This window comes from Podarcis cretensis (assembly GCF_951804945.1).
Source record: "Podarcis cretensis genome assembly, chromosome: 12".
Classification (NCBI taxonomy): domain Eukaryota; kingdom Metazoa; phylum Chordata; class Lepidosauria; order Squamata; family Lacertidae; genus Podarcis; species Podarcis cretensis.
The window spans coordinates 1,847,386-1,873,508 of NC_137181.1; the positions used below are offsets into that span (position 1 = coordinate 1,847,386).

The 26,123-nt window shown below is 47.2% G+C and overlaps 2 protein-coding genes across 5 annotated transcripts; both read right to left on the reverse strand.

Moving 5' to 3' along the window:
* Window positions 1-1,823: 1,823 nt before the first annotated feature.
* Window positions 1,824-6,559, reverse strand: LOC307199269 (GTPase IMAP family member 9-like). 2 transcript variants are annotated; one of them, XM_079947069.1, is made up of 3 exons: window positions 6,422-6,559; window positions 4,427-4,491; window positions 1,824-3,178 (listed from the first exon to the last, which is right to left on the reverse strand). In XM_079947069.1, the coding sequence occupies exons 2-3, from the start codon at window positions 4,464-4,466 to the stop codon at window positions 2,532-2,534; spliced, it is 687 nt and encodes a 228-aa protein (XP_079803195.1). In that variant the 5' UTR covers window positions 4,467-4,491; window positions 6,422-6,559; the 3' UTR covers window positions 1,824-2,531. The 2 variants fall into 2 exon arrangements, with proteins under 2 accessions (XP_079803195.1, XP_079803196.1); XM_079947070.1 differs by having other exon boundaries at window positions 6,381-6,517.
* LOC307199268 (GTPase IMAP family member 9-like) lies at window positions 1,824-26,123 on the reverse strand. 3 transcript variants are annotated; one of them, XM_079947068.1, is made up of 4 exons: window positions 25,734-26,123; window positions 23,040-23,104; window positions 21,338-21,968; window positions 1,824-2,553 (listed from the first exon to the last, which is right to left on the reverse strand). In XM_079947068.1, the coding sequence occupies exons 2-4, from the start codon at window positions 23,077-23,079 to the stop codon at window positions 2,532-2,534; spliced, it is 693 nt and encodes a 230-aa protein (XP_079803194.1). In that variant the 5' UTR covers window positions 23,080-23,104; window positions 25,734-26,123; the 3' UTR covers window positions 1,824-2,531. The 3 variants fall into 3 exon arrangements, with proteins under 3 accessions (XP_079803194.1, XP_079803192.1, XP_079803193.1); XM_079947066.1 differs by lacking the exon at window positions 1,824-2,553 and adding an exon at window positions 18,051-18,374 and having other exon boundaries at window positions 19,344-21,968; window positions 25,734-26,061; XM_079947067.1 differs by lacking the exons at window positions 1,824-2,553; window positions 25,734-26,123 and adding exons at window positions 18,051-18,374; window positions 23,720-23,761 and having other exon boundaries at window positions 19,344-21,968.

The following is a 26,123-nucleotide window of genomic DNA, read 5'->3' on the forward strand; positions in this document are numbered from 1 at the left end:
TGCACCAAAAGCAATATGTAATCACATCTGGCTTTCTTCCTGCCTCACCCAAAAGCAACTTCCTGTGTTCTTCTCAACCTACATGGCTTAAAAGCCGTGCTCAGTTTTTCTCCCTCTTGTAGTGATACGGATTCACATGACTGCAACAAAGCTATTTACCAAACCAAAGAAGCCTAGAAGAGTGTAGAATGTGGCCTTGGGGGAAGGAAGACCCCTCTGTGCTTGTGTGTGAGTTCAAGACTGTGCAAAAAGGGGGGTCAGATTTCCTAGAAGTGATGAACAGAATCTAGGAGCCACTATGTAAGACGAGCCCAATATTTGGATCTGGCCGGGGACCCACCTAGTCCTGCATCCTGTCACAGCCACACACTCCTCACCTGTGATTCCCAAACAATGGCATTCAGAGGCGATTGGAGACTCTGCTGCTCTTAGGATATGTGGTTCCCGTGGTGTAGGAAGGGGGTGTGGTGGCTGCAGACGGCCCCGGGTGTCATCACTGAGAGGGGTGATGGCATACTGCGGGGGGCGGCACATAACGTGGGGCCTGGCCGGCAGTGCCCCTGAGCCACGCGTCTCTCCTGGGAGTGGCGTGGTGGCAGTGTGGGGCTTGTGTCCGCCAGGCAGACTCCGCAGAGGCTCCATGCAACGTGCTCTGCCCCGGCTCGCCCGGCCCCCAAGTGCAGGCCATGCGCACCGCTCTGCGCATCCAAGCAGCTAGCTACGCCACTGTGTGGTTCCAGCCACAAATACAACCTGAGCATAGGGTGGAGAGGCTTGCAGTATGAACACCCCAATAAATCTTGCTTCCAGTTCTCGCTATGCAGAACTGGCAAAACTGACATATAAGCTACGGGACAAGGATAACTGTGACTTTAAAGATGAATGGGAACCCTTTACAAAGTATTTGAAGACGCAACAAAAGTGAACTGGACTCCTTGGCTGGCTTTGAACAAACATTCACAAACTTTTTATTGATAACCATCAGCTAAATAGTTTGAGGATCTATACAACTGTGTAACATGCAGAAAACAGCATTCTTAGAGAAATCAAAGCCTGGAACTGAGGGAAGCCAGGTGGGGTGGGGTGGGGGTTGTGTGGGAGGGTGGGGGGAAATGGGGGGGATAAGGATGATATGTTTCTGGATAATATGTTTTGTTTTAATTTTAAATAAAAATTTTATAAATAAATAAATCTTGCTCCCCCAGTTTGGGTCCAGCACAGAGCAAGGCGAGGGCTTACTAGGATAGCTCAGTTGGTAGAGATCTCAGGGACGTGGGTTGAAGCCCCACTTTGGGGGGAAGAGTCCTTCAGTGCAGGGGGTTGGACTAGATGGCCCTCGGGGTCCCTTCCAACTCTGCCATTCCATGATTCTTTGTTTTTCTGGGCAAGTCCCTGCAGGCAGGCATCCCGTGGTCAATGAGCTTTGGTCAAGTCAGGCGGAGACAGACCCAGATGGCCACAGGTTTGGGGGCGAGGGGACCAGAGGGGGCTGTCAGGAAGATAGAAGCAGGTTGATTGCAGTGGTTTTCAAACTGTTTACTCTGGGCTAGACTTTCAGAAGACAAATGTGTTCACATTGTTGCAGGCAAAGATGCTGTACAGTGGTCCCTTGGGTTACATACGCTTCAGGTTACAGACGCTTCAGGTTACAGACTCCATTGGCTAAAGTGGTGCTTCAGGTTAAGAACAGTTTCAGGTTAAGAATGGACCTCTGGAACGAATTAAGTACTTAACCCGAGGTACCACTGTAGTTCCTGGGTCTTGCCAATAAAACTCAAACACGTTGCAGGATTCCCCCCAAAAGAGACCAGAGACAATGAATATTTCATCCAGCAGAGCTTTACTGCTACTGAAGGCAGATGAGCATCACAGTCACAAATCCAACACATTGAGGATTGGCACTGTCAATAAGAAATCCACTTGCAGACTTCAACTTACAATAACCTATAACAAGTCTAAACCTTCACACTAAGCGTACTATGTACAGAACAGCACACTAGAAGGAAAAGAGATAGAAAGAGAAACCCAGGCTCCTTCCGGCCTCAACTTTTATAGAAAGAAAAGAAAACAGAACCAGTTTAAGGCAGCTGTACTCAGCTTCTCTGAAGGAATAACCCAAACATCATGAACCTTCTGCTTGTTTCTTTCATACAGAGAAACTTCCAGAACCTTCTTGAATTAAATAGAATAGGAAAGATCTTTCTGCACTAAGAAAGTGCAAACTGACAGTTATTAATATTGCAGTTGTTGTATAAGGGAAAGTAATGGAAAGTAATAAGATTTTGGAATGCAGAAATAAAGAAAATAATCAAGCCATCAATTCTAGCATGCGGGGGGCCACTATCTAAATTGTATGACCCAGTATTTGAACGATTGGTATTAATAATTGTATTATAAATTGTTATTGTTATAACGAGGCTATTATTGGATTGTAATTGAAATCTAATAAAAATTATTATTAAGAAAAGAAAAGAAAGCGGTGGTGGGCAAACATATCTCCATCCTTGATTCCTGACTCCTCACTGCCGATATTACAAAATGTTACAGCAAGAGCTGTCCTTTTTGAATTGTTCTTCGGTGTACCGTGGTGTTCTGCCATTGAGTGCCACCAAGCCATCAATCATCTCAATGAGCTTCTTCACCTGATTCTCCTTTTCTTTTTTATCAGCCACATTGTTAAAAGCAATCAATCGTCCTTCGGACATCTCAATCAGATCCTTCAGGTGCCCCTCAGCGCCTCGTATGAACTCATTTATAGTTAAATGATTCTTATCTAACTCATCTTTATAGGTGAATAAAAGAATCAGATAGTTCTTTCCTTCATCCTTGAAGAGCTTTTTCACCAGCTGAATTGTTTCCTGGTCCTCCTTTGTGATCTTTCCCGCTTTTATCACAACGAGGATGGCGTGAGCTCCGGGATAGACCAGACCAATGCACTTCTTCAGCTCCTCTCGTGTGAAGCGTTTCTTATATGCTGTATCAAAGAACCCAGGTGTGTCAACAACAACAATTGTCCTGCCACCTACAGTGGCTTCTCTTCTTTCGCAGGCCTTGGTTGTTGAATCAAGACTGGATGTGCTTTTAAATTTCTCAGCCCCCAGGATGGTGTTTCCTGTTGCGCTCTTCCCAGATCCAGTTTTGCCAATGAGCAGAATTCTCAATTCTTTGTCTGGTCTGGCTAAATAAGAGATAAAAAATACCATGTCAGCAAAGTTCCTGAGACTAACACACACACACACAAAAGTCTTACAAATGTTTCATAGGTGTGCTACTTATTAGTTACCTAATTTGTTTTACAAGAAAGGTGATTCTGACTAAACGTCAAGAAGAACTTTCTGATGCCAAGAGCATCAGACTTTACTTTCATGGAGGTTTTTAAGCAGAGGTTGGCTAGCCATGTGCCATGCGTGAGGTAGTTGCGATTCCTGCGTTGCAGGGGATCAGACTAGATTAATAAACAACTACCTGACTTTTAGGGACGCCGATGGTGCTGTGGTCTAAACCACTGAGCCTCTTGAGCTTGCCAATCAGAAAGTGGGCAGTTCGAATCCCCGCAACAGGGTGAGCTCCCATCACTCGGTCCGTGCTCCTGCCAACCTAGCAGTTTGAAAGCACGTCAAAGTGCAAGTAGAAAAATAGGTACCGCTCCAGCGGGAAGGTAAACAGCGTTTCCGTGTGCTGCTCTGGTTCGCCAGAAGTGGCTTAGTCATGCTGGCCACATGACCTGGAGGCTGTCTGCGTGTCTGCGGACAAACTCTGGCTCCCTCAGCCTATAGAGTGAGATGTACATGCAACTCCAGAGTCGTCCACGACTGGACCTAATGGTCAGGAGTACCTTTACCTTTACCTGACTTTTAGAAGGCGGCTGGGGGCCCCCGGCCAAATGGGCAGGGTATAAGTAATATTATTATTATTATTATACCCTTGGGGTCCCTTCCAACTTTGCAGTGCTGTGATTCTATTGAAGCTACAGTGGAACCTCTGTTTTTGAACGTCTCCGTTGACAAGTATTTAGGAACTCGGACGCCGTAAACCCGGAAGGAAATGCTTCGGTTTTCAAACACTTTTCGGAAGTTGAACATGCTGCGCAGCTTCCATTTTGAGTTTCCATATTGTGTTGAGGCTTCTGTATTGAGTTTTCAGTTTTCAAACATTTCAAGACTCAAACGGTCTTCTGGAACGGATTACGTTCGAAAACCAAGGTTCCACCGTACAAGGGAAATTTCCTACCCCTATTTCTCCTGCCAGTTGAGGGTGCACAGAAAATGTGTTGTGGTGTTTCTTTCCAGTGGGCACCCTGACCACAGTTTCTACCCTCAGCATGATCCAAGGAGAAGACTTGTTTGTGGCCACCTTGAAGTCATAAGCAAACCATGCAGCATTTGTTTTGCTACCTCAGGATGGTCAGTATCAGGAAAAGACTCACCTTCGGCCATGCTGCCTGTTGCAGAAAGATCAGCTGCCATCAAGGTTCACAGCGGTCCAGAAATCCTGCATTAAAAACACCAAAAAGTCATTTGCAGAACTCCTGGGGGACTCTCAGTGTTGGAAACTCAGTTTCTCTCCAGGGACTTTCCTGCTACTGGAGTCCTTAGTCAAAAACAAAGTTTGGGGAATACGTAAATTGGTCCTCTCTGATACTTAAGACTGGTAGCTAAGGAAGCAACATTCAATGAGATAAAGGTTGCTGGCTCTCTACCTTGGCTCCAGTGGGGAAAAATGAACTCCTTGTGAGGGGTCTAAGTCCAAAAGGGAATTGAAGAAACTGGAAGAACCAAAACTTAGAGGTCCTTCCATTCCCACTTCTTGTACAAGGCAAGAACGTTTGCAGATAAGCTCAGCTCTGGGTAAACATGGCTACAAATCAAACTCTAAACCGAATGACTTCACCTGAGAAGGCCCCTTCTACATTCTAGCCACACCGAAGAGGGAGCAAGCTTGTTTTCTATTTCTCCGGAGGGCAGGATCCAAACAGTGGATTTGATTTACAAAAAAGGAGATTCTAACTAAGCCTCAAGAGGAACTTTCTGAAGGCAAGAACTGTTTGATGGTAAACAGACTCCCTCAGAAGTTGGTGCCATCTCCTTCCTTGTAGGTATTTAAACAGGCTGGGTGGCCATCTGTCATGGATTCTTTAGATGTGATTCCTGCGTTGTGGGGTTGGACTAGATGGTCTTGTGGGAATGTTCAGGGTGGCAGGAGAGAATATATTGTTTATTAATATCCTTCCTAACTTGTGCTAGCCGGTTCCTTCACTTAGCAGAGTGCAGTCCGCTTCTGACGCAGCAGAAAGCTGGTTGCAAACTCGTGTGAGTTTCTTAAGACAACTAGCAATTCAATCTGGCTTGTCTAGATTGAGATATGTTCTAATATTCCTGGTAAGACCCTTTTGAATCCCTGCTAAAAGAATAAAAACACCACAGTCTTATTCATAAGTAACGAAAAGCAGTTTTACTTAAGATCAGGCAGGGAATTGCTGTATTTTACAGGGGCGGGACCTAAACTGAAATCAATGGAAAATGTAAGGAGCCATATTACGGTTTGGTTGCAATACCATCTGTCACATGAAATGTTTAAAGTAGATAGGAAGAATGGTTTTTCGGACCAAAGCTGACAATTCAAAAAAGAACTTCTACGAAAAAAAGAGAAACTTTTGTTTAAAATGTATAATCTGTGATTAGACTGGGAAACAAAAGATGAGCCCTTTCTGTTGGGGATAATTCAGACGGAAATTCCCAGGTGTCCGAAAAGGTTATTTATGTGTGCCACCACTGCGGCCCGTGTTTTGTTAGCCCCAAAATGGAAAACGAGCGAGGTCCCAACCAAAGGAGAACAGCAGCTTAAGTTGACTGAATATGCACAGCTTGCAGACTCGAGATATAGAGTAAGAGAACAAGAAGAACATACGTTTAGAGAAGATAGGAAAATGTTTATTGAATATATGAGAAATAATTGTATACAGCTGAAAATGCTGGCAGCATAAAGATAAATTCAACAGTGTTAATAAGTTTTGAGGGATGTAATAATGGAATACTAATTGGTGTAGTTTTTGTAAAATATGAAGGGATTTATGACATGCAAAAGGAACCTTGGATAGAAAAGAAGGGAAGTCACTGATATTTTAAGGATGTAAAATGAGTATTTTAAATTGTAAAACAGAAAATTTAATAAAAATTATATAAAAACAGAAAGGGGTGAATCCTTGGCATGGATCGTGCCCCCCCTTTCCCCTCCCTTTTAGAGCATCTCCCGGGAGGGCAGACTTTGCCTCCAACCACCAACCGCCCCTACAAAACCAGGTGTGGTAGGAGCATTGTGGCATTTGCAAAATATTCCCCCCCACCCCACCCTCCATTTCCTCCTGCAGGAGGGATCCGCACCTCTGCTTAATTCCACCAGAACAGAGGGGTGTTTTCACTACCTTGACTTCTGCTGGGCAGTTTTCTCAGCCTGGAGGTGTTCCTGGTCTGGCTGTTTCTCTCTGCAGCTTCTGGCAGCCTCTGACTCTCCCCGTCCCTCTCAGAGCTCTGAGTCTGGTGCAGGCTTTGAGTGCACAGTAACAACTGAAGTTTTGACATACGCTCAGCAGTGGAAACTGAAAGTGTTTTCTTCTCACTTGATTTATCCAGTTACCCATCTGTAAAAGGGGACCAAAAGAGCATCAAAAGAGCCCGGCTGATGGATCAGGCAAAAGACAGGCTTGGAAACCAGGTGCCCCGACAGGGAGCTCACAAGCAAGACGTAAGCACAATGGCCTCATCCACACTTGTGATTCTCAGCAGCTAGGGTATTCAGAATGCCAAGCAGACCAGAGTAACATGGGAACTATGTATAAGGCAGCCTTATACAGAGTCAGACCATATGCCTAGACGCATTACTGCCCTTGATTGGGACACTAGACTTCAGTGGAGGCAGCCTAGAATAGCCTTAGCCTTTTTTGCTGCTGCATCACACTGTGGGCTCATGTGAAGCTTGTGGTCTGCTAAGGAAGGAACTGATTGATCGTCTCCTCACAACAGAAGAAATCCAGTTTCAACCAGAATACTGTTACTTTCCAGATGCCAGACCACACCTGGTCAGACCACACCTGGAATCCTGTATCCCGTTCTGGGCAATACAATTTAAGAAGGATGTTGACAAGCTGGAAGGTGGGCAGAGGAGGGAGACCGAGATGATCAAAGGTCTGGAGACCGAGCCTGATGAGGAACGGTCGAAGGAGCTGGCGATGTTTAGCCTGGAAAAGAGGAGATAGGAGAGCCATCTTCAAATATCGGAAGGGCTGTCCCATGGGAGGGGGAACAAGCTTGTTTCCTTCTTCTCTGGAGAGTAGGACTCAAACCAATGGCTTCAGGTTATGAGAAAGGAGTTTCTGACTAAACATCAGGAAGAACTTTCTGGCAGTAAGAGCAGTTTGACCGTGGAACTCTCCTTCCCTGGAGGTTTTTAAGCAGAAGTCGGAGGGCCATCTGTCATGGATGCTTGAGCTGAGATTCCTGCATTGCCGGGGGTTGGGCTAGATGACCTTTGGGATGTCTCTTCCAACTTTACGGTTCTATGACTCAGCTTTCTACTCTCCTTTCTGTTAAATGACCCAAGAGCAAATTGCCCACCCTTTCTTAGGACTTACCTCTGTGGCTTTCAGCTAGTTACGCCTGTGCAGTATGGCCTGAGATCAGGACACTTTCCCCAGGCTAAGCTTGCCTGGTGCACGCTGGAAAATTCAAGATTTCCTGCCAAACCACACAGGAGAACCACTAGCCCCACCAGATGGGGCACCATCTGTTAAAGAAAATTCTGGGTTGAGAGACTACTCAGCAGCCCAGCTCATCGGGGTACCAGTCCCCTGTGGGTCCCTGCGGTCAGTAAAAGAAATAAATTCCAGCCAAGCAATTTGGAGCAAAACAGCAGTCAGTAGATTTACATCCCAGCTAGACCCCGGGGCCCCCCTTTTTTTTTTTTTGCGGGCCACCACTCACCATGGGGGGGGGCGCTCCACCAGCCAGAAGGGGCAGTGTGCGCCCCCAGCTGTAGACCGCATGGCTTTAATTATGCTGCCACCGTTCTCAACCGTAGACCACATGGCAGCCATTTCTTTTTGGCGGCTCTGAGGGGGGAGCACGGCTAGGCCGCACGACGGATGCTTCAAATGTGCATGGCGGTCATGTTGGTTTGCATCCCCCCCCCCTTTCTGCTCTGGCTACGGGCCTCATGTGCTGTGCACATTCAATCATAGGAGGGTCTACTCCACAGGATCCCATAGCATATGGATGTGAGTTAACTTGTTATTCCTTTTCCTGCAGTTTTAGCGTATTTGTGCAGGTAGGTTCGCTGGTTCTGTCGCAAACCCCCCCCCCCCAATCTTCTAATTGTAAAAAAACAACACAACACAACATTGTAGGAAAATAGCCAATATAGTAGTAGTAGTTGTTGTTGTTTAGTCGTTTAGTCGTGTCCGCCTCTTCGTGAGCCCCTGGACCAGAGCACGCCAGGCACTCCTGTCTTCCCCTGCCTCCCGCAGTTTGGTCAAACTCATGCTGGTCGCTTCGAGAACACTGTCCCACCATCTCGTCCTCTGTCGCCCCCTTCTCCTTGTGCCCTCCATCTTTCCCAGCATCAGGGTCTTTTCCAGGGAGTCTTCTCTTCTCATGAGGTGGCCAAAGTATTGGAGCCTCAGCTTCACAGTAGCAGTAGCAGTAGCAGTAGCAGTAGCAGTAGCAGTAGCAGTAGCAGTAGCATAATAATAATAATAATAATAATAATAATAATAATAATAATACGACCTGCCCATCTCGCCCAGGTCATTAGCAGGTGCTAGTAGTGGTGTGCTCGCCTCAAGATGCATCATGTCTCTAGCCATGGCTGCAGAACAAAGGGAAGGCTCCCCCTCTCACACTCATGAAGCCATAGGTGAGGGCACCCCTAAAGCCGCTGCGAAGGGCACCCCGAGCAATGCTCGGAGCGGCCGCCGAGACCATATAACACCGGTCTTGAAAGACCTACATTGGCTCCCAGTATGTTTCCGAGCACAATTCAAAGTGTTGGTGTTGACCTTTAAAGCCCTAAACGGCCTCGGTCCAGTATATCTGAAGGAGCGTCTCCACCCCCATCGTTCTGCCCGGATGCTGAGGTCCAGCACCGAGGGCCTTCTGGCGGTTCCCTCATTGCGAGAAGCAAAGCTACAGGGAACCAGGCAGAGGGCCTTCTCGGTAGTGGCGCCCGCCCTGTGGAACGCCCTTCCAGCAGATGTCAAAGCGATAAACAACTACCTGACATTCAGAAGACATCTGAAGGCAGCCCTGTTCAGGGAAGTTTTTAACGTGTGGTATTTTACTGTATTTTTGGTTTTTATGTAAGCCGCCCAGAGTGGCTGGGGAGGCCCAGCCAGATGGGCGGGGTATAAATAAAAAAATATTATTATTATTATTATTATTATTATTATTATTATTATTATTATAGCAGCCAATAGGATTTTCAAAGGGCCTTTTCTTCCGGCAGGAAGGTTCCGCCAATGAGGCTTGTAATAACTAGAAAAAAGGTGAGGGGTGATCATATTGACGGCCCCTCCACCTCTGATGCCAGGCCCTACAGGGCCCACCCTAAAAAGAAAAAGTGTGTATTCCCAGAGGAGCTCATGGCTGAGAGCGACACTTCTCTGTCCTGTGGGGATGATGTGCAGGAACTAATGTGCCAGAACCGCAGCCTGCAGCGTCGCCTGGCCCAGCCTGAGGAGCATTTAGATAAGTCTAAGTCCCCTCGTCGACGCTCTCGCAAGGGTAGGCATAGGCATAGGTCACCCGTTTGAGTTCACCTGACAGCTCCTCCAGCCCCAATTCGCGCAGAACACGACGCAGGAAGAAGAGGTCTTGCAGATCGAGGAAGCATGAGCGTAAGTGCAAGAGGGACTCTTCAGATTCTTCGGATCTTTCAGGTATGTGTGATTCCTCCTGTGGCAAGTTGGAAGAACGCTGTAAGGGGTGCTGGATTACTACCCACAAGGCCCCTGACCTTCCTAGTTAGATTTGGGAAGTCACACCCGGCATCATCACCACGCTTTTGGGGCCAGGGAGCCACGCGGGGAAGATGGGCTGGACGCAAAAGGGAGGGTGCGGGCGTCAAGCTTCAAGCGGACGGATCAGCCACCTGACATCCGGCTAAAAAAGAATCTTCGCCACCGCATCCTAAATGGGGAATCTGTAGATATCTTTACTCTGCTCTCCCCGGCTTCTTCTTGTAGTTCCAAGTTTAAGCCGGAATCGCGTCGTAAAAAGGATAAGGCAGTGGATGTTGATAGAACATTTGATAATTGGTTAATTGCTTACACATCCTACATGGGGTTGGTGGCCGCCGCTTGCTTACCCCGACAAGGAATGGCACCTAGACAACTACCAAGGCATTATTTTAAAAGCCGGGGAAATGGCAGGGGACTTGTGGGTTTAGCGTATGGTGAGGATTCCATGAGAGGGCTGCTGAAGACCCCAAGGCGCGGTGGGACATTAAGGACAGTGATACTTGGTTCGAAGTAGTGGCACCACACTTCCAAAAAAGGGCTTTTGGGGGGAAATCAGGCAAACCCTCCTCCAAAGTACAGAGGGTGGCTACGTCAGCATGCTGGGAGTTTAATAATGGGTTGTGTAGCAGAGACAGATGCCATTTTGACCATGTGTGCGAGCGCTGCGGTGGTCCTCACCCACGGACTAAGTGTTTTCGGGCTAAGCCTCCTTTTCACGGTTTTCGAAAGACAGGATCGGGGAGTGGATCCAGGGACGCCAAGGGAGACTCAGGAGCCTCTACCTCTGGAACCCAACAGGCCAAGGCTGCCTCTAGAAAATGAGTTTTTTTCCGCCCTAGCCCCAACTCCTGTCTGCCTCTCAGCGATGTTACCTTTGTTACAAGCTTATCCCAACAGGGCTGCAGCCAACTATTTGGAGGCAATGTTTCATTCTGGCTTCCGCATCCCCGTCTCCAGCTCACCAATATCCAGAACCCCTCCCAATCAAAAGTTGGTAAGGGAAATGCCCCTTGTTGCATTTAACAAAATTGAAAAAGAGCGGCATTTAGGTGTTTAGTAGCCAGCCCTTTCCCTGCCCCCCTTTTCAAAAAAATTATAGTTTCCCCGCTTGGCATAGTGCCCAAAAAACGTCCTGGTGAGTTCCGTATGATACACAATCTGTCATATCCTAGGGGTGGGTCTGTAAACGATGCCATACCACATGAGCATTGTTCTGTAAAATATGTGTCCTTGGACGTGGCCATCAGAACGATTAGGGATTTAGGCCCAGGGGCCTTATTGGCAAAATGTGACATCAAGTCAGCCTTTCGACTGCTCCCAGTTCATCCTGAGGACTTTTGACTCTTAAACTCAGGGACAGTTGGTATTTTGATAAGGCTATGCCTATGGGTTGCTCTGTGGCCTACGCGGCCTTCGAAACCTTTAGCATATTTATTGAATGGGCCATCAAAAGGACATCTGGTTCCCCTTACATGACCCATTATTTAGATGACTTTTTGATCATGGGGGCCTGGGATTCCCCCTCCTGCGCCCTACCCTTAGCTACTTTCATGTGTCTTGCGGCGGACTTTGGCATACCTTTGGCTGCCGACAAGACCGAGGGCCCTTCTACGGTCCTTTCCTACTTGGGTATTGAACTGGACACACATCAGCAATCATCACGCCTCCCGCAGTCCAAACTCGAATCCTTAAAAGCCTTGCTGGAAACAATGCTGGGGGTTAAAAAGACCACACTTCACCAAGTTCAGTCCCTAATGGGCCATGTAATGGGATGTGGGGTTGCTTGTGCGTAAGCCGCAAACTGCTCCAAGCTGAGTAGTTTGGTCAAACTTTTCCCCGGCTGGACAGCCCTTACTCCGTGGCTGTCTCAATCACAGGCAGAATCCGTCAGTGGGCGTTTCCTAAACTTACTCCAGCATAAAAGTTCTTTGACACCAAGTCTCCGCCTAGCCTCTCTGCGCATTGGGGAGTGTTTGGCAGCCAGGGCCCCTCAATCAGGGTTGGTGGATACGGACATTAAGTTATCGGGGGATACTGTGAATGTCAGAATTCGGTCATCAAAAACAGATCAATTGAGAAAAGGAGTCACATTGGCGCCTCCTCCGACGGAACAGGAGGGGCCCTGCCCATATCGGGACACACGCTGCTTCTTCAGGGTCCGGCCTAAGTGCAAGGGCCCTTTCTTCATACACGCAAACATGCGCCCTTTGTCGTGATCCCAATTCACAGCAGTCTTGAGCGAAGTCATAGCGGCCTGTGGAGCTGACCCCCAAGTATATTCTGGGCACTACTTCCGTATCGGGGTTGCCACTTAAGCGGCAGTCCAGGGTTGGGACCCAGCCTGCACCAATACACTGGGGCGCTGGCGCTTGGCAGCATATAAAAGCTACCATATTTTTTCGCCCCATAGGGCGCACCGGCCCATAGGGCGCACCCAGTTTTTTGGGAGAAAATAAAGAAAAAAAAATTATTCCCCCCCCCCAGGCGTGGGGCTGGGGCGGGGGAAGCCCGAGCTTCCCCCGACCCCAGCCCCCAGAACAGGCTGCTATCCGCAAGCCGTGGGAGAGCTGCGCGAAGCCCAAAGCCTGGGGCGTGCTGAGCTCAGCGCCCCCCAGGCTTCGGGGTGCAGGCAGCTCTCCGCAAGCCGTGGGAGAGCTGCGCGACTTCGCGCAGCTCTCCCACGGCTTGCGAATAGCTTCCTGAAGCCTGGAGAGCGAGAGGGGTCTCGCTCTCCAGGCTTCAGCGAAAGCCTGCATTCGCCCATAGGACGCACACACATTTCCCCTTCATTTTTGGAGGGGGGAAGTGTGTCCTATAGGGCGAAAAATACGGTACGTTCATCCCGGCTCCTCCTCCTTAACACTTGCAATTTAACTTTCTTACAGGTTTACCCACCACGAAGATCTGGGTTGTGGGGCACAGCATTGTCCATTGGTGGCGGAGCATGCCTGGTCGTAACCTTAACATTCACCCCAAGGTACGCATTTATTGGATGGGCCACTGGGGCATGCGTTAGTCGGGCTTGATGCCCATATTTAGTAAGGCCGCAGTGGCGCATGGCCCCTCAAGAGTCTTGATTTTACACCTGGGGGAGAATGATTTAGTAGAACAAAAAGGCATTGCCCTGATCCTTGCTGCAAGGGCAGGTATAGAAAGCTTGCATGCCTTGTACCCAACAATGGCCATAGGCTGGTCCAATCTCCTCCCCCGTCTCCGCTGGAGGGGGGCTTCCAATCCCTCTCACATTAATTATGAGGTGGAAAAAAATCAACAGGGCCATGCCCAATACCATGTGGCTAATTGGTGGATTCTCTATCCCATACCCCACTATCAGGGCAGAGATGGCCGGCTTATTCAGGGCGGACGGGGTGCATCTGACACCATTTGGGAATGACCTCTGGCTGCACGACTTGCAACAGGTCCTCAGGGACTGGGTAGACAGCAATGTTTGAAGGCAGAGTATGGGTGATGGTTCCTCGGTTGTGGGACTCTTGGTGGCGAGGCCCTTAGGGGGCCTAAGGTGACAGTTTTAGGCCTTGGCAAAGTATCCTTTAGTCTATCATCAAGTCGGGGGGATGCATTCATGCTCCCCCCCATGCGGCGGCGCTTGCAGGGCCCGTTAAAGGGCAAAACTGGGAGTCCCTGGCCCTAGAGCGGCGGCATATAGGTCAAACTCCCGGGACGAGGTCGGAGGAAGGGCAGGCTGTGCAAGTTTGCGCTTTGCAGTCCCCTCTCACTGGACCTCATCTGCCTGCATATCCTCAGCCAGGTGGGCTGAGAGGGTTGCCTGCCAAGGCCTGTGCCAAGTTCCCCACTTCTGAGGCTCAATAAAGTTGTGGCCAATTTGAACCCCATACTCTGGTCTCTTGTCTCATCATTTGGGGTAAAGGGGTGGGCACCACAGACAGGGTTTAGCACATGTGCCCACAATAGAACTTCCCTTGCATATCTAGATCCTGGGGCAAGTCAGTGATGGGATTTAGCTTTCCTTGGCTAACAATAAGCTCAGCAATTGTCACCTCTGGACATTTCCTGGGAAGGGAGGAGTGTATGTGTCTGAGGGATTATGGTGGGAGGTGGGAGGGAAAAGAGACCATTGGAATGGAGGGAATTGGCAAAGGGGTTGATATTATATGATTTATAAAGCTAGGTATCTTCCCTGAGCTGTCAAGTTGAAAGGATACATTCAGGCATAATATTTGTAACATTTAATAACTTTAAAGATGTGCCCCCCCCCATAATTTCAGTAACAACATAAATTCCTGTAACACACTCCAGATATATGCATGTGAAATAAGGTTTGCGTGCGGCATAAACAAAACATAACATGTGGGATGAAACTGCAAGATATCTGCTGCGCTGTTGTGCAATAGGAGAGAAACTGTTATCTTGTTTTGCATTCAAGGTGGAGCAGGGAATAGAAACCACTGACATGAAAAACAGAATGCTCTACTTGCCTATCGGGGTTTCCCACACAAGGCAGGGTATTATTTGTAACGGTGCAAATTCTCAGAAATGGTCCACAGCACATAGATTTCGCTTTTGCTTTTGCTGTTTACTCCCATAGTTTCCCTGCAGCTTTCTCTGCCTTCCTTGTCCTCCTGAGCAGGGAGAGCCTTCTGAAATCTCTGTCAGGGATACTCCGACCACGAGGTGGGAGAATGCATGTTCTCAAAGAGCCCCTGTTTTCCAGGGACAGCCCAGGAATTGCATAAGCATCCCAGTTTCTAATTTGATTCTGAAATGTCCCGGTTTCCCTTTTTCCTCCCCTGGAAGTATCGGAGAACAATTAAAAGTGGTGTGTGTAGGTCCAAAAATGGACTCCTGCTTATCCTGAAAATAAAATTCCTGCACCAAACGGAGGAAATGGTGATGGCGGCGCACAAAGCCCCTCCTATAATTTTGAAGGAAAAGGTCACCAATCCCCTTTCCATTCTGTAATTGCAATGCTTCAGCTGCCAGTCATTTCTCAGGAAACACAGGGAGTGCTTATTCCTTAATTGTAAATGGAGCCTTGCTCTGTCTGTTGTTGTTTATTCGTTTAGTTGTGTCCGCCTCTTCGTGACCCCCTGGACCAGAGCACGCCAGGCACTCTTGTCTTCCACTGCCTCCCGCAGGTTGGTCAAACTCATGCTGGCAGCTTCGAGAACACTGTCCCGCCATCTCGTCCTCTGTCATCCCCTTCTCCTTGTGCCCTCCATCTTTCCCAACATCAGGGTCTTTTCCAGGGAGTCTTCTCTTCTCATGAGGTGGCCCAAGTCTTGGAGCCTCAGCTTCAGGATCTGTTCTTCCAGGGAGCACCCAGGGCTGATTTCCTTCAGAATGGAGAGGTTGGATCTTCTTGCAGTCCATGGGACTCTCAAGAGTCTCCTCCAGCACCAGAATTCAAAAGCATCAATTGCTCTGACAGATCAATTGCTCTGTCAACTCATATGTAAATCCCACGGTATTCAATGGTGCTTACTCCCATGTAACTTGGTGAAGACTAGGCAGCTTCACACTGCAAACCTAACCATGTTTACTCAGAAGTAAGTCACACTGAGTTCAATAGGATTTCCCATGGGGCTGCCCCTACAAATACCAGACAGATGGGCGATTAAAGGGTCTGAGGAACAAGGAAGTGGAATGAGGGATGCAGGACAAATTTGATCCAGCTTCCATTGAAAAGTGAAAAGTATTTGGTACAAAGTTGTAAGTGGGACAGGGGGAGGGGGTTAAATATGCTTTCTGTTCCTGTTTTCGAATATGCAAATAAAAAAAGAGTTGTTTTCTGGAGATGGGTGTTAAATCAGGGGTCAGCAAACTTACTGCGCCTTGGGCCAGTGTCTCCAGCACTGATCGCATGGCGGGCCGGAGGACTGGCGAATGCGTGCCCATATGCGTGCACACATGCTATTTCCGGCGCATTTCCAGGTTGGAGGAGCACTGGAAATAGGTTGTGTGCATGTACACAGGGCTCCTACGACCCGGATGTGCACCGGAAATAACACTTGCGCATGCGCACAAGCTATTTCCAGTGCTCCTCCCACTCGGAATTGGGCAGCTGTGCAGCACAGTGCCAGTAAGAGCAGGCGGCAGCAGTGGGGGTTGCTGGAGGTTGCTGCGGGCCTGATAAATGAGTCCCTCTGGCCTTATCATGCCCGCAGGTCTTAGTTTGGGGGACCCTGGTGTTAAATAATTCCCCTCCGTAATGGTAAAATTTCAGAACTTTGGGAAGAGGTTCAAGCATGTCTCTCGCTGTGCAGGACCTGGTGTCCAGGCACTCGTAAGAATTCACTGTACATTTAATTGGCTGTAGGGCAGTAAATGTGTCTGGCTTAGAAACAGGCCTCTTTTGGTTTCCTGGGGCTTATTCCCAGGAAGTGGGTGCAGGATGGCAGTCTAGGCTTTGGTTTAGGATCAGTGTTTGGGGGAACGGGGTTATTAAGCCTTTGAAATCTGTCTGTCCACAGTCAGGTGGGGGTTGGGGAGGGAGAGAGACTGAAGCAGCAATGACTAGACGCTGCTCTCTAACTTTGTGTTATGACATGCCCTCCCCATGGCATGGGATGTGGGTGGCGCTGTTGTCTAAATCACTGAGCCTCTTGGGCTTGCCGATCGGAAAGTCTGCGGTTCAAATCCCAGTGACAGAGCGAGCTCCCATTGCTCTGTCCCAGCTCCTGCCAACCTAGCAGTTTGAAAGCACACCAGTGCTAGTAGATAAATAGGTACCACTGCGGCGGGAAGGTAAACAGCGTTTCCGTGCACTCTGGTTTCTGTCATGGTGTCCCGTTGAGCCAGAAGTGGTTCAGTCCTGCTGGCCACATGTTCAGGAAAAGCTGGCTGTCTGTGGACAAACGCTGGCTCCCTTGGCCTGAAAGTCAGATGAGCGCCGCAACCCCATAGTCGCCTTTCGACTTAACTGTCCAGGGGTCCTTTACCTTTACCTCCCCATGGCAGCCACATTGTGCTCTGCCCCACACCCCTGCCAGCAGTTTTATGACTCCCAACTCCCACCACACTCTCTCCAAATTCAAAATGTACCCCTGATCCAAAACGGTTGGTGGCCGTTTGATCCAGCTCCCATTGAAAGGTGGAAATAATAAATTTCCACTTTCCAAAGCAAAATGAAACGCAGCCGGTCTGTGGGCAGACATACCATGGTCAATAGGCTTTGGTCAAGTCAAGCTGAGACAGACCCAGATTGCTAAAGGTTTGGGTGAGGGGACTAGAGCAAGCAAGGACTGTCGTCATCATCATCATCATCATCATCATCATCATCATCATCATTTATTTATTTATTTATATCCTGCCCATATGGCTGGCTTTCCCCAGCCACTCTGGGCGACTTCCAACAAAAGATTAAAAATACATTAAAACATCAAATATTAAAACTTCCCTAAACAGGGCTGCCTTCAGATGTCTTCTAAAAGTCAGATAGTTGCTTATTTCCTTGACATCTGATGGGAGGGCATTCCACAGGGCGGAGGCCACTACCAAGAAGGCCCTCTGCCTGGTTCCCTGTAACCTCACTTCTCACAGTGAGGGAACCACCAGAAGGCCCTCGGAGCTGAACCTCAGTGTCCAGGCTGAACGATGGGCGTGGAGATGCTCCTTCAGGTATACTGGGCTGAGACGTTAGGACTTTAAAAGACAGCACTAATACTTTGTATTTTGCTGGGACTCATTTGCCAACTTCTACTTTTAACTATGGATTGCTATGACTCTGCCCATGAAAAAGAGGACATGTCCTGGAAAAGGAGGACATATGGCAACCCTATAGTGCTTATCTCATTCTATATTCGGGGGAACGATGGGGGTGGAGACGCTCCTTCAGGTCTACTGGACCAAGGCCGTTTAGGGCTTTCAAGGTCAGCACCAACACTTTGAATTGTGCTCGGAAACGTACTGTCAGGAAGATAGAAGCAGGTCTATTGCAGTGGTTCTGAAACTGTTTACTCTGGGCTAGACTTTCAGAAGAAAAATTTGTTCACATTGTGTTGCAGGCAAACAGCCTGTAGTTCCTGGGTCTTGCCAATAAAACTCAGGAGCCAGGAGGATATCAGAGTCCAACGATTTTATTACTTTCCAAGAAGTAGGTTCAGCGGGATCACTTCCACAAAGACTGAACCCCACCCCCCAAACACCGGGGGGGGGGGTAGGGTGGTTACCTATAGGTTTCTTACACAAAGCATTAAAATTTCCTGCATAGAAAGATTTCTCATTACCTCATTCAAGGAAGCAAACTAGCTGTTATTAAACAAAACTCATTTAGATACATTTCACTTTAGCGTGCCTGCGATTCAAGCATAAGCATTCGCTGACATAGCTTTAATTTACCGTGCCTGCGTGGCCTTCGCAGAAGAAGAAGAAGAAGTGTGATGGCCTGGGAATCCGATTCAGAGGCTGAACCGGAGGAATCCCAGCCTGCACAGGAGTCCCCGCCTCCAGGGCCGGCTGAACTGGGGCAGGGCCTTGATTCTGAAGCGCCTACACCTGTGCCGGATCCTCAGGAGCAGGCACCAGGTGAATCCACTCTGGCTCCGGAGGTGGTTGAGGACTCAGTGCCTACAGGTGAGTCTCCCCCTGGGTCCAGTAACCCTTCAGCCTCTCCTGAGCTGCAGAGACTCAGGGCAGAGAGGCGAAGGGAACTGGTTTCTCCCGGGAGGAGTGCTCGCCTTAAGGCCAGGAGAGGCGGGTCTCCTGGGGGCCGGGACCGCCCCTGGCCTCAGAGAAGATAAAGGCCAGCATAGGCGCCGACTCCATGGGGCCTGAGGGGGCCCGAGCCCCCTCAAAAATTCATTTGGGGGGCTCTGCCCCCCCAATAATTTAAGAAAAACAAAGCCACTCCCGATCTAGAGAGGGGGTGGGGTTGCGGGCTCTCGACCCATCAACAATCTCGCGGGGCTGGCGTCAGCCCCGCGAGAAGCGGGGATTCCCCCTAGCTCATTACTATTCACCGCCCACGGCGGCAGCCAATCGGCTGCCGCAAAGGGCGGGCCCTCACAGGTTCACTTAAGGTCGGGGCAGCCCGGGGCTCGCCCCTTTCGTTCCCCCAGCAGCAGCGGTTTGGAGGTCTTGGCCCCCCCCAATATTTTTTATAAGTCGGTATGGGCCCCCGCTCCCCCAATATTTTTTATAAGTCGGCGCCCCTGAAGGCCAGTCAGCCCGGTCCCAGGTTGCGGGAGCAACGTCGTTGAAGAGCTGTTTCGGCCAGCATCCAGTCCTGTTTCCCCAGAGTTCCTGTCCTTGCCCAGCTTCTTGCTGTGGACCCCGCTTCGCCCGAGGAGGACTGTCTGCCGACCCTCAACTCAGGTCCTGGACCTCGCCCCACGGTAACCTCCGCCCCCCAGACCAGCACAAGAAGAAGAAGAAGTTATTATTTATACAACGCCCATCTGGCTGGCTTCCAACTGAATATTAAAAACAATACAGCATCAGACATTAAAAACGTCCCTAAACACTTATCTTTTAAAAGTATTGTCTGAAAAGTGCAGTATAAATGAGTAACACTTTTTTGTTGCAACAGCTATTGTGCTTTGTATTGCATGTGCTGTGAACCTGCGTGTATAGCGACTTGTGTTCTTGAGCTAAAAGTAAAGTCTTTCTGAGCAGTTTCATAAAGCGATAGAGCTGTCTTTTGAGGCCCTTGGGGTCCCCCCACAACATCAGAAAAGAAATACTTGAAAAAGGAAAAGGGGCAACGACTAGCTGTGCATGATTTGTAATATGATCATGGGACACCCAGAAAGTATAAAACAATGCAGCTACACAAGAATATGAATTATTCCCAAAATATAATTACAGTCAACAAGCCTCTTACATATGTATCTTAAGGATACCCTCCAACACTTCAAAGCCAAAATCTGGGACGCCATCTTCCTGTTTTTTATCGAGAGAGCATGTTGGCTATTTTGGTCACTGTGATCTCGCGTGATTTCACACTGTGCCCCCCCCCCCCGATTAAAGCACTTTTGGGGGCACGGCACCCCAAAATGTGCATTTTAAGGCAAGATCACAGCCCTGAAAAAAGCACTTTATTGGGGGAGGGGAATTGTGCTGTGAAATTGTGTGAGATCACAACAACCAAAATGGCCGCTGTTCCCTCACCAGAGAAAAACAGGATGTCCCTGTTTTCCCAGGACACTTGTGGCGTATGCCTTAAGTATGTATACAAACTCAAGGAAAGGTGTGAGCTTTTGTGGTACAATGAAGTATGACAAACCACACTTGTGGGGGGAGGGGCTAACAAAATAAAATTGGCAGAAGGTTTGAAGCATAAAGACTCTTTTGCAACGGATCTGTACAACTTTATTATGTGCACAGCTAAAAAATGAAAGCAAGACTTCCTTGACTTTAAAAAACAGCCAGGGTTAGCATAAATTGTGTCTTGCCTTCTGTGCAAACGATTGTCTGTGGTAGGAACTCAGCTATGTTATTTGGGAGTTATTTTTTATGCATTTCCTAAACTCTGCCTTCTGGGCTAGAGCGGGATGTTTGACTCAATGTTTGCAAGACATTGTATTATGTTGTCAGAATTTTTAAAAAGAAAAAGAAATAAGATTAATATCACTTCTTTAAACTGAATAATCTATTAAGCCCAGGAACCACAAGTGAAGTGACTGGGGTAGTATTTTTAAGGTCATTTTTATTTGACTATTTCCACCATTTGGTTTTGCTTTTGCTTCAGTGTATCAATACTGAAAAGCCTAATGAAAAGATTTATGGGAAAATTAAACGGAACAGGAGAAATGAAACATTTGCATTCCAAATAAATGCACAATGGTGAAAACAGGTCATTTATTGGGACAGAGTGATTTTTCAGCTGTTGTTAAAAGTTGCAAAACAACGAAGTATGGGATGGAGCGATGGAGAAATTTCAGAAACAATCTGATATGATGGATAACAGCAACAACCAGAGAAAGAAAAACATAACATCTTATGAGGACAGGAAGAAACACCAGGGACAGAATAATTGCCACACACAGCAAGAACAATGATACAGTTTGAGTTCCTCACTTGTAGTTTTATAAATCATTTAATGTATCAACAGAAATAGAAGTTATTGTCATGGAATTCTACTCAGTATTGCTCCACAGCAGAACTCCAGTGTATAGTTAGGAGAGTAAAAACTTAAACATGTTGCAGGATTCCCCCCAAAACAGACCAGAGACAGTGAATATTTCATCCAGCAGAGCTTTACTGCTGCTGAAGGCAAATGAGCATCATGGTCACAAATCCAATACATTCAGGATTGGCACAGTCCATAAGAATTCCACTTGCAGCAGACTTAACTTAAACTTACAATAACTTAAGTCTTATCTCCAGCAAGACGTAAGCCAAGTCCACCAAGACATGTCCTTTCTGAATTGTTCTTCGGTGTACATTGGTGTTCTGCCATTGAGTGCCACCAAGCCATCAATCATCTCAATGAGCTTCTTCACCTGACTCTCCTTTTCTTCTTCTTCAGCCACATTGTTAAAAGCAATCAATCGTCCTTCGGACATCTCAATCAGATCCTTCAGGGTCCCCTCAGCGCCTCGTATGAACTCATTTATAGTTAAATGATTCTTATCTAACTCATCTTTATAGGTGAATAAAAGAATCAGATAGTTCTTTCCTTCATTCTTGAAGAGGCGTTTCACTTCCCAAAATATTTCCTGGTCCTGCTTTGTGATCTTGCCAGCTTTTATCACGATGAGGATGGCGTGAGGTCCAGGAGAGACCATGTCAATGCACTCCTTAAGCTCATTTTTCGTGAAGGGTTTCTTAATTTTTGTATCAAAGAACCCAGGTGTGTCAACAACAACAATTGTCCTGCCATCTACACGGGCTTTTTCAAATTCGCATTTCTGAGTTGTTGAAGCAAGTGCATATGCGCTTTTAAATTTATCAGCCCCCAGGATGGTGTTTCCTGTTGCGCTCTTCCCGGATCCAGTTTTGCCAATGAGCAGAATTCTCAACTCTTTGTCTGTTCTGGCTAAATAAGAGATAAAAAATACCATGTCAGCAAAGTTCCTGAGACTAACACACACACACACACACACACACAAAGTCATACAAATGTTTCATAGGCGTGCTACTTATTAGTTACCTAATTTGTTTTACGAGAAAGGCGTTCTGACTAAACGTCAAGAAGAACTTTCTGATGCCAAGAGCTGCTCAACAGTGATATGGACGTCCCTGGAAGGTGGACTTTCCTTCCATGGAGGTTTTTAAGCAGAGGTTGGCTAGCCATGTGCCATGGGTATGGTAGGTGCGATTCCTGCATTGCAGGGAATCAGACTAGATTAATAAATAACTACCTGACGTTTAGAAGACATCTGAAGGCAGCCGTCTTTAGGGAAGTTTTTAAAGTTTGATGTTTTATCATTTATATATTTTTAATAATTTATTTATTTTCAGTGAAAAATCACATCAAAAATTACAAACTCGTCATGTTTTTAATGTTCTGTTGGAAGCCACCCAGAGTGGCTGGGGGCCCCAAGCCAAATGAGCGGAGTATAAGTAATAAATTAATATTAAAGTATTATTATTATTAGATGACCCTTGGGGTCCCTTCCAACTTTGCAGTGCTGTGATTCTATTGAAGCTACAGTGGAACCTCTGTTTTGGAATGTCTCCGTTGACAAGCATTTCAGAACTCGGACGCCGTAAACCCGGAAGGAAATGCTTCGGTTTTCAAACACTTTTCGGAAGTTGAACATGCTGCACAGCTTCCATTTTGAGTTTCCATATTGTGTTGAGGCTTCTGTATTGAGTTTTCAGTTTTCAAACATTTCAAGACTCAAACAGTCTTCTGGAACGGATTACGTTCGAAAACCAAGGTTCCACCGTACAAGGGAAATTCCCTACCCCTATTTCTCCTGCCAGTTGAGGGTGCACAGAAAATGTGTTGTGGTGTTTCTTTCCAGTGGGCACCCTGACCACAGTTTCTACCCTCTGAATGATCCAAGGAGAAGACTTGTTTGTGGCCACCTTGAAGTCATAAGCAAACCATGCAGCATTTGTTTTGCTACCTCAGGATGGTCAGTATCAGGAAAAGACTCACCTTCGGCCATGCTGCCTGTTGCAGAAAGATCAGCTGCCATCAAGGTTCACGGCGGTCCAGAAATCCTGCATTAAAAACACCAAAAAGTCATTTGCAGAACTCCTGAGGGACTCTCAGTGTTGGAAACTCAGTTTCCCTCCAGGGACTTTCCTGCTACTGGAGTCCTTAGTCAAAAACAAAGTTTGGGGAATACGTAAATTGGTCCTCTCTGATACCTAAGACTGGTCGCTAAGGAAGCAACATTCAATGAGATAAAGGTTGCTGGCTCTCTACCTTGGCTCCAGTGGGAAAAAATGAACTCCTTGTGAGGGATCTAAGTCCAAAAGGGGATTGTAGAAACTGGAAGAACCAAAACTTAGAGGTCCTTCCATTCTTACTTGTTGTACAAGACAAGAACGTTTGCGGTGTAATAAAATGTTTTCTCTGCAAGGAGGGAGGGGGTGAGGGAACCTTCCCATTGTCTCAGGAATTAAGTGATTACCATCTCAAAGGAATGGCCAGACTACCAGAAAAGGCAATCAGATAAGGCATTATCTGATAACCTGGCAGACAGGAAAAACAACAACATTCAAATTTCTGTTGTAGACCGCCTTTTCTGTGATGTAGGTATGATGTTTGTGGGGGGTGGTCTTGGGTTACAGGGCAGAGAATTTAAAATGTCTATATAAGGGGGGGCACACCTTTGTTCTGGGTCCTTCTCCTTCTCCTGCGTGTGAGGGGAGCACCCTGTTGCAACAGATCAATAAAGATCAGGCTTACGAGCTGCTTTGCTTCTCAATATTCTCTGGTTGGCCTCTGTTGTTTTCTCCGACCGATGGAGAACCTACAAAGGACTCTATAAGGGAATAAAGCCAGATAAGCTCAGTTCCGGGTAAACAGGGTTACATATCAAACTCTAAACCGAATGATTTCACCTGAGAACGACCCTTCTACATTCTAGTGAGTTTCACAAGAAGATCAAATCAGTCAACCCAATCTAGTCACTTTTACTGTGGGGTCAGTAAACTTGGCAGGCTGATTTTCAGCATTTCTTAATTGTGCTATTTTACAACAGCAGAACAATGAACAGAGGAGAAGGAGGAGGTGCCCACAAATCAGAGCCAGAGGACTTACAACCTTACAGGTTTGCGGCCAGAACCCCCAAACCTGTACTTTAATGTCACAGCGGAGAGGGAGCAAGCTTGTTTTCTATTGCTCCAGAGGGCAGGACCCGAACCAGTGGATTTGATTTACAAAAAAGGAGATTCTGACTAAGCCTTAGGAGGAACTTTCTGAAGGCAAGAACTGTTTGATGGTGGAACAGACTCCCTCAGAAGGTGGTGCCATCTCCTTCCTCGTAGGTTTTTTAACGGTCTGGGAATCGGGGGGGGGGGGGGCAGCATTGCATCTCGCAGGAAGAAGGAGAAAGGACCTAACCGGTGGCTGTGCCTTTTTGGAGGTAGGGCGTTTGTGGAAGCTTCTACCACCTGACCTCTCCTCCACACGCCTCCAAAAAGGGGTGAATCCTTTTTGTACATCCTGGACTTATGTCTTACAATTTGGCTGGCATGCATGACTTTGGTATGGAAAGGTGAAATTTATAAAAGTTTTATGGGCCATATCCTTAGGAAGAATCTGTATAGAGTTTGGGAGAATAATAAAAATCTGCTGGAAAGGAAAACACCTTTATGGCTCTCTCCTATTGAGGCTATTACAATTAAGAGAGTTAATATGGATAGACAGTAGGTGACTTACAGGGAATTGCTGTATTTTACAGGGGCGGAACCTAAACTGAAATCAGTGGAAAATGTAAGGAGCCATATTACGGATTGGTTGCAATACCATCTGTCACATGAAATGTTTAAAGTAGATAGGAAGAATGGTTTTTCGGACCAAAGCTGACAATTCAAAAAAGAACTTCTACGAAACAAAGAGAAACTTTTGTTTAAAATGTATAATCTGTTATTAGACTGGGAAACAAAAGATGAGCCCTTTCTGTTGGGGATAATTCAGACGGAAATTCCCAGGTGTCCGAAAAGGTTATTTATGTGTGCCACCACTGCGGCCCGTGTTTTGTTAGCCCCAAAATGGAAAACGAGCGAGGTCCCAACCAAAGGAGAACAGCAGCTTAAGTTGACTGAATATGCACAGCTTGCAGACTCAAGATATAGAGTAAGAGAACAAGAAGAACATACGTTTAGAGAAGATAGGAAAATGTTTATTGAATATATGAGAAATAATTGTATACAGCTGAAAATGCTGGCAGCATAAAGATAAATTCAACAGTGTTAATAAGTTTTGAGGGATGTAATAATGGAATACTAATTGGTGTAGTTTTTGTAAAATATGAAGGGATTTATGACATGCAAAAGGAACCTTGGATAGAAAAGAAGGGAAGTCACTGATATTTTAAGGATGTAAAATGAGTATTTTAAATTGTAAAACAGAAAATTTTATAAAAAATATATAAAAACAGAAAGGGTTGAGTCCATGGCATGTACTGTGCCCGCTTTTCCCCTCCCTTTTAGAGCATCACCCAGGAGGGCAGACTTTGCCTCCAACCATGAACTGCCCCTACAAAACCAAGTGCGGAAGGCGCATTGTGGCATTTGCAAAATATTTTCCCACTCCCCCATCCCCCTCCCAATTTCCTCCTGCAGGAGGGATCCCCCCCCTCTGCTTAATTCCACTAGAACAGAGGGGTGTTTTCACTACCTTGACTTCTGCTGGGCAGTTTTCTCAGCCTGGAGGTGTTCCTGGTCTGACTGTTTCTCTCTGCAGCTTCTGGCAGCCTCTGACTCTCCCCGTCCCTCTCAGAGCTCTGAGTCTGACGCAGGCTTTGAGTGCACATTAATAGCCGAATGTTGGACATATGGAAAGTGAAAGTGTTTTGATTCATCCAACTGCACATCCGTAAAAGGAGAACACAATAGCATCAAAAAGAGTCCGGCTGTTGGCTCAGGCAAAAGGGGTCTATCATTGTCCAGCAGCCTGATGGCTCCACAAACCAGATGCCATGACAGGAAACTCACAAGCAAGACGTCAGCTCAATGGCTTTCCCCACACTTGGGGTATTCAGAGGCATAGGAGGCAGCCTTATACAGA